The 7,835-nt window shown below is 40.8% G+C and overlaps 1 protein-coding gene across 1 annotated transcript; it reads right to left on the minus strand.

The window, feature by feature from the left end:
* Window positions 1-2,260: 2,260 nt before the first annotated feature.
* On the minus strand, window positions 2,261-7,378 carry RPL14 (ribosomal protein L14). Its single transcript, XM_042477218.1, has 6 exons — window positions 7,241-7,378; window positions 6,313-6,414; window positions 5,042-5,136; window positions 3,925-4,024; window positions 3,089-3,142; window positions 2,261-2,369 (listed from the first exon to the last, which is right to left on the minus strand). Exons 1-6 carry the CDS (start codon window positions 7,241-7,243, stop codon window positions 2,301-2,303), a joined length of 423 nt encoding a protein of 140 aa, XP_042333152.1. The 5' UTR covers window positions 7,244-7,378; the 3' UTR covers window positions 2,261-2,300.
* Between the last annotated feature and the right edge of the window lie 457 nt (window positions 7,379-7,835).

Genomic DNA, 7,835 nt, shown 5'->3' on the forward strand with positions numbered 1-7,835 from the left:
CCCCATTAGCGCCTATGGCATTTCGGCTTACAAAGGCTTTTTGGGTTACGAAAGCGGCCGCGGAACGAATTATTTTCGTAACCCGAGGCACCACTGTAACCCCTAAATATGTTTACAAGAGATTTTGTGAGACTAGAAAGCTTGCAGTTTCAGTAGTTTAAACTGATAGACACAAAGCCTTCAACAAGATCCATCATGATATTCTTGCAAACAAACTAGTAACATCTGGGTTAGACAAGGCTGCTGTTAGGTGGCTCTGGAACTGGTTGACTGGCTAAACCCAAAGGGTGCTCAGCAATGGCTCCTCTTCATCTTGAAGAGAAGTGACTAGTGGAGTCCCAAAGGGATCTCTCCTGGATCCAGTGCTGTTCAACATCTTTAGCAATGATTTGGTTGCAGTGACATACCAGGGGTTGGTGCTACCCAGTATGGAGCAGACTGCCTTGGCCCCAGAAGTCCATTTGGGCTCTGGTGTGGCTGATGTCATGCTGAAGCCCAAACGGAAGGGGCTGACGAGATGGACAAGCAAGTAAGAGACACAACACACATTCTCACTGGCCCAGCAGACTTGCTGGGTGTACCACCCCACTGGGTGACACCGCCTCTGAGGTGTCACCTAGTGCACTCCACATCTCCTGCATTCCCTAGTGGTGCCACTGTTTGGATGATGGAACAGAAGGCATGCTTATGAAATTTTCAGCTGACACCAAATTAGGAGGGATAGCTAACACCCCAGAAGACAGGATCAAAATTCAAAATGACCTTAATAGATTAGAAAGCTTAGCCAAAATTTTAAAAAGGCATTTCAACAGGAAGAAATATAAGGTACTGCCCTTAGGCAGAAAAAAATGGAATACATATACAGTGGTACCTCGGGATACGAAATACCCAGGTTACGAAATTTCCGGGATACGAAAAAATCCCATAGGAAATAATTGTTCCGGGTTACGAATGTTTTTTCGGGTTACGAAAAAATTTTTGGTGCTTTTCGGCGCTATTTCACACGGAATCGCGGCTTTCTCCCATTAGCACCTATGGGTTTTCGGCTTGCGAAGGCTTTTCGGGTTACGAAAGCGGCCACGGAACGAATTAATTTCGTAACCCGAGGGAGCACTGTATAGGATGGGGGGATATCTGGCTTGACAACAGCACATGCAAAAGGGAACTAAGAGTCCTAATAGACCACAAGTTGAACATGAGTCAAGAGTGTGATGTAGCAACTAAAAAAGCACATGCAATTCTAGGCTGCATCAATAGAAATATGTCTGGATTTTTACTTCCTTATTCTTCTTTTCTTTTTTCTTTTATCGTTATATGCTTATTTACTGTTATATTGTTTGTGGCATTTTCTCTGTGTAATAAAATTTAAGAAGAAAAAATATATTCTATAACAGAAAAAAAAGGGAGCTGTGGAGTCAGAAGCAATTTTGGGTGGAGCTGGAATCAGTAAGACTTTCAGAAGGTTTATCCTTCTCATTGTATCTTACATTTCTCTTCCAAGATTTTCCCCTTTTGAAATTTGAAATTTTAATTTAAAAAAAACCTGGGGCCTTCCTTTCTCGTCCCACTGACCCTTACCCCACTTATACCATCTCTTCAGCATTTTAAAGATACAGACAAATGGCACAGCCTGTTTCTGCCAAAATACAGATGTTTAAGGAATAGTGGTGTCACCTCCCCCTTCAGGGTGTCACCTGGTGCGCCCCACACCCCCAGCATGACACCACTGCTTCCCAATTAACATTATGTTCCTATTAATACCAACAGATACAACATTGTGCTCATTTCATTAAAAAAAATGGAATCTAGATTTGTCTGGTATGTTTTAGTCTAGTTAAGTATCACATTCTTTGTTCAAACAAGAGTTCCATTTTTATCAGATCTATCAGGCAGCCTATTTTTCAGGTGCAAAGTGTACAGTGGGGAAAGATCCAAACTAAACTGTTCAAGTACAGCTCAACAGTGCTTTTATTAGCCTTTTAGGCATAAGAGGAAGCATGCTTGTGCATTTTAATTTCAAATTAAAAACAGAAGAAAGGAAATGTAAAGACACGTTAGCCATAATTGGCTACAGCTTAGTTGATAACTGGTTGTTGTTGTGTCCATTGTTCAAATCAATATACCAAGCTGGCTCTCAGTGTTCCAACTATTTTTAGTCTATAATTAAAATATGTATAAAACTGTCATCATTCGTTTTTAAAAGTACAACAAATGTTTTTCCAGGTAAATTAGCAAGAAAAAAATCAGATAACTCATATGATTGTACTAGATGTATAAACTGAAGTTTATTTTATGACAGTTTATGCTTTCTTGGCAGGAGCAGAGGCCTTCTGGAGTTTCTTTACTTCATGCTTGATGATCCTGTTTCTCTGTAAAAAAATTATTGAAAATTGTAAGCAAGAAGAGCTCAACTTTTACCAACCTTACTAATTACACACACATGAGAACCCAAAGGGCTGTGTTGCACTTTTACCTGGCAATATGTTGTCTGAACTGTGGTCAAAACTTCCAACTTTCATTTTACAGAAGTTAAACTTATAGTTTTGGATGTACAGAAAAGGCGGACAATAGCTAAAGTACATGCTAAGTGATAAAACATTTATCTAGTTAAAACATTGCTTCCCTGCCTCTCAGGTAAAAAGTGAAAGTAATATACACATCTAAGAGCAAGCTTTTTAAAAACCAAATCATCCGAGTCTAAAATATCTTATTAAAACATATAGGAATAACAGATAGTTGGCAGGGATTTGGTATGAATATTAAAGGCTGGGGAAATACAGTCTTGTCCAGGCACATAAAACTATTAAGTTTAGTATTAAATAAATCTCCTGGGAGGGAAAACACATTATAACAGGAACACCACAACTTAAAAGACACTTTCTCTGATCATCAACTGAATGAAATCTAAAAACACAGATATGTAAAGTGCCTCAGATGATGTCCTTAGGCCTCAAGATTGTGCACTAGGACAGAAATTCAAGATATTATAAAATTGGACTCACCTAGAAAATAAAGCTATACTGTAGGTCCTTAGCATATTTTCAAAGTTATGACTTTGTAATACAAGCATGTCACACAATTTACTTACCATTTTCTTGGCCTTCATAACCTTGTAACGATCAAAGTCTGACATCTTGGCTTTCTGTGGAAATATTTTGCAGGATGGACAAGATTATTCCAGTGCCTTGTTGAGACTCCCCGATTTTTACTCCTAATCAAGTAAACATCTCATGGCCACTCATTTAATATCCATGCATTCTTGAATAAATCATGTCTGCTTATTTTATTTATATAATGCCAATGACTTAGGACTGTGCTACTACTACTCAATTTAGTACTTTAGCTGATTCATCTTTTACTAAGTGAACCAAAACATGTATGGGTGTGGGTGTGCCATCAAGTCTCCTCTTGACTTACAGTGACCCCATGCATTCTTAGGCTAGGAATACTCAAATGGGGTTTTGCCAGTTCCTTTCTTTGAAATACGGCTTACAGCACCTAATATTTAAAACCTATTTTAACATAAGTTCTTATTTCTGATGTTCAGGCAGCAGTGTCATCACCTATATAACAAACGCACAAGAGGCATCAGCAGAATGATGGCAAAAGTACAAAAACAAACCCTTAGGGATGAACCCACCACAACCCACTGAAAAACTGAAAGAGCATTTTCATTTTCACAGAATGCTGATAGGGGAGTTGATTCTGCCTAGCTGTACTTCTGCTGAAAATCTAAACTATATAGAGAATAAGCAGAGAAAAGCCGTGCTTCAGCTGAACAGTTTTCACTGCAGTATAGCAAACTCATTTGTACCACTGTTGTTAAAGGTCCTCTCTGATTTTCTGTTAAGACACCACATTCAGTTATTTGGACCCCAATTTAATTTAGCATGTTGTCCAGTTTATGCTTTTTTGAAAACATACCTTTGCCCTGGCATCAATTTTTTGTGCCCATCTGGTGGCTTTCCATTTCTCATTAACATTTTCCTTCTCCCAAGCATTCCGCACATACTTTTGACGGGCGCTAGATTTAAGCACACACACAAATATTTGTTACTATAACATAACATGAGATTTCATCAATTGATGTATTCTGCCATAACAGAAATGTGCCATGGGTTCAAATTTTACGAATCTCCTACATTTGCATGTCCTTTTACTGAAGGTCTACATCACCTATCATAATTAACGTACATTAATTATGAAAAGAGGAGTCCTCCCAGAGGTCATGAACACTGTAATGCTACGACAAAATCTGCTATCTATTTCAGCACATGGCAAACATTTTAAGACTAGCTATCACACAAGGAGCCCTAGTTCTAATATAAATTTGTATTGTAGGTAACATTCTATGGACCATATATTATGGGTCCATATTGCTTCAGTTTCAAAGACTTGTTAAGGACTCTCCCTGCGTAAGCTTTGTGTTTTAAATATGTTGTGTGCCTTCATGTCGTTTCCAACTTAAGGCGACCCTAAGGTGATGTAGTTTTCCTGGCAAGATTTGCCCAGAGAGGGGTTTGCCTTTGCCTTCTGTATATGTAATACAGAAACAATGGACTTTATCATACTGAGGGAAAGCTGATATTAAAAAGTCATTTTCCTGGCAAAGCCGTGAGGTTGTGGTGAAGATTTTCAGACGATGCCGTGATTGCAGAGGGCTTACCCTGGGAAGAAACAGGAATGCTCAAGCAACAAACCATTCATGGGATTTCCCCGTAAATGGGTTGTTGCTTGAGCATTTCTGTTTCTTCCTGGGATAAGTCCTCTCTATCGCGATATGTCTGAAAATCTTTGCTGCGACCTTGCCAGGAAAATGCCTTTGCAATCCTGGATTTCCTCCCATGTGATAAAGTCCCATTATAGAAGAGATTTCAGGCTTTGAGAATAAACTGGAGTGCAGGAGTTGTTTATGCCACTATTCCTGCAAATCCTTCAGCCAAGATGAAACAGAATAAATCCTATCTCAGTGACAATGCAAGCTATTTCCACATCAATTTAACTTTAGAAACAATGATATGGAACGACAAGGATAACCAACCTGTGTGGAAACTTGAGAACAAAGTCAGTCAACTGCATGCACTTGAAAGGCATGGCCTGCCTTCTGACCCCAGTGCAGGGACCATCTACAAGAGCCTAAAGGAAAGAAGAAAAGAGTTATTTTTCACAAAAGTCCCAAGGATAAAAACGTGAACAGGGAAGGCCAAACAGCATTGCAACAATCTTCCACCCTCATCTTTGTTTCGTCTTATATGATATACATCATCTTCTTGAAAGCCAAGATGTGTTTCCTTCTGTCTATTCCTGATAACAGCAGAGTCACAAATAAAAATAACCAGTGTTAACATTTTAGCCCTAAGATGGTCACTTAGGCCTGTTACAGACTGCCAAAATAAAGCTGCTTCGGGTCTCTTTGGAGGTATGATATTTAAATGATGCATGGGTCCTAAGAATCCAGAAGCTGCACCAAAGCTGCACTCCAGTGCATAGGAATGGAGTGTGGCTTTGGCGTGACCTCTGGACTCTTAGGACCCATGCATCATTTAAATAGCATACCTCCAAAGAGACCCCAAGCAGCTTTATTTTGGCAGTCTGTAACAGGCCAATGACTACAAAAGTATGTGCCTTCAAGTCACCTGTTGATGGCAACCTAATGCATTTCATGTGTGTTTCTTAGGCAAAAAACTCCATGCTAGTTTTCCATTGCCACTCTCTGCATTAAAGCCTACATGACTTGATACTCTCTGACAGTCTCCCCAGTACTAGCCAGGTCTAACCTAACTTAACTTCCAAGATCAGAATGGACATGGTATCTTCAGCTTATTTATACTACAAACTTATCCATTTTTTTCTTGCAGTGAGATCTGCTAAATGTAGCACTGTATTGCATGTGACAAAATGATAGAATTATCTGCTTCAAATTTGTGTAAGAGGGGAAATCAAAAGTTTAGAATTATGTTAGATCAGTTTTTTAAACACATTCACAAAAGTCTGTATATTTATCTGGCCTGTTAAGAACCAGCAATCTGCATTTTCATGTACATGAAAGGAATGCAACATATGGGATACTTGGGATTTTTTTTTATTAAGTCTGCTTTCTACGGACTAAGAAAAAATGGATAAGGAAACACCCCTCTATACCATATTTTATGGTGGATGTGGAAGAAGACTTGCCTTTCTTCAAAACAGGGAAATCAATGCAGCTAGCAAAAAAGCCTGCTTATTTTTCTTTATGGCACCACTGCTAGCATCCTACGAAAATAGTTGAATACACAGCTATTCTACAGGCATATAGCAAACATCCATACTTACCCTATTCTGATCAATAACATCGACGATCGCAACCAGCTTGCCGGCATGTGGTCCAAAGGAAATGTAGGCAACTCGGCCAATCTCAACATAGCGCTTGAACACCTTCATGAAGAGAAAATATACAATTCTAATATCTCACAAAGACTCATTTAGAAATGAATCCAATCTTGGCCCCAGCAGAGATCACAGAATAGCAAAATGGAAGCCATTAAACTCCATAATTTAGGAGATCAATAACTGAGAGCATAAAAACAAGCCATTTATGGAAAAGGCAACCAATATCCCTTTACTTTGCATCACCATCCATTATTATTTTCACATTAAAAGTGTGCAAATCACCAATAAACAAAATTCCTGTCAATCTCCTTATAAATCAAAGCTTGCTTATTAACTTATGTAATGTATCAAATGCTATGTAAAAAGGGCTTTTTAAGGACAGGGGGGAAAATCAAGCCCTGATTTATGCTGCATCCACACTGCAGAAATAACCCAGTTTGAGGCCGCTTTAACTGCCTTGGCTCAGAGCTAGTGAATCCTGGGAATTGTAGTTTATTGCGGCACCAGGGCTCTCTGACACAGAAGGCTAAACGTCTCGCAAAACTACAGCTCCCAGGATTCCCTAGCACTGAACCAGGGAAGTTAAAGAGGTCTCAAACTGGATTGTTTCTGCAGTGCGGACGCAGTCTTTGAAACTTTGAAACTCCCTCTCTTTCAGTCTTTGTCTCACTATCTGCTATGGAATTCTGGGAGTTGGGAGTTTGTTGTGGGGCCCAGAGCGGAGCAGAGCCCCACAACAAACTCCAACTCCCAGAATTCCATTGCCTTCAGCCAGACAAAGAGTTAAAGCGGTTCCAAACCGGGTTATGGATGCAGCCAAAGGCTTACAGATTGTAATCCTTCCCCAACCGCCTCAGAGGCCCGCGCTCACCATGATGGACGCCACGCGCGAGCCGACCAGAAAGAAGGAAGGAAGAAAGAAAGAACCGCTTCCGGTGGCCTCGCTATACCCCTTCCTCTCAAGCAACTGCGCATGCGCAGAGAGGAAAAGCCGGAAGTGAGGGAAGAAGGGAGAGGGAGAGGGACGGCCTTAGTACCAAAGCGCTCCCCCCAATCTGTTCCCTTTCAGCGATTTTGGTTTTTTTTGGACTTCAACTCCCAGAAGCGCAGGCATATTGGCCAAAGTGGCTGAGGCTTCTGGGAGCTGAAGTCCCAAATTTCTTAGTAGATGGCTATGGCGAGGCGCATGCGCGGCAGCAAGGAGCGCCAAGCGCGAGCCCAACACGCATGCGTCCTTGCCGTTGCGGAAGGGTGGGCGCTACACTCTTATAGTCCAGCTATTCCACACAACGGCTCTGGCTGCCTTCTTCTGTTGCATTCTGGGATTTGCAGTTTAAAGGAAGGTCCCAGCGGCCATAGAATGGAGAAAAGCAGCGAGCTGCGGCTCAGAGACTAGTGGGTGGGGCCAAGGGCGGTGACATGCAAATTTTGAGCCAATGAGATGGGAGGAGAGTCCTGAAGTCTTT

Source organism: Sceloporus undulatus, chromosome 6 (genome assembly GCF_019175285.1).
Source record: "Sceloporus undulatus isolate JIND9_A2432 ecotype Alabama chromosome 6, SceUnd_v1.1, whole genome shotgun sequence".
In the NCBI taxonomy this organism is placed as follows: Eukaryota; Metazoa; Chordata; class Lepidosauria; order Squamata; family Phrynosomatidae; genus Sceloporus; species Sceloporus undulatus.

Excerpts from the sequence above, each read along its gene's own strand:
- RPL14 (XM_042477218.1), bottom strand. Across the intron at positions 4,025-5,041 it reads GTTCTCAAGTTTCCACACAG|CGCCCGTCAAAAGTATGTGC; the intron begins GTTGGTTATCCT and ends GCTTAAATCTAG. Across the intron at positions 2,370-3,088 it reads TTATGAAGGCCAAGAAAATG|AGAAACAGGATCATCAAGCA; the intron begins GTAAGTAAATTG and ends ATTTTTTTACAG.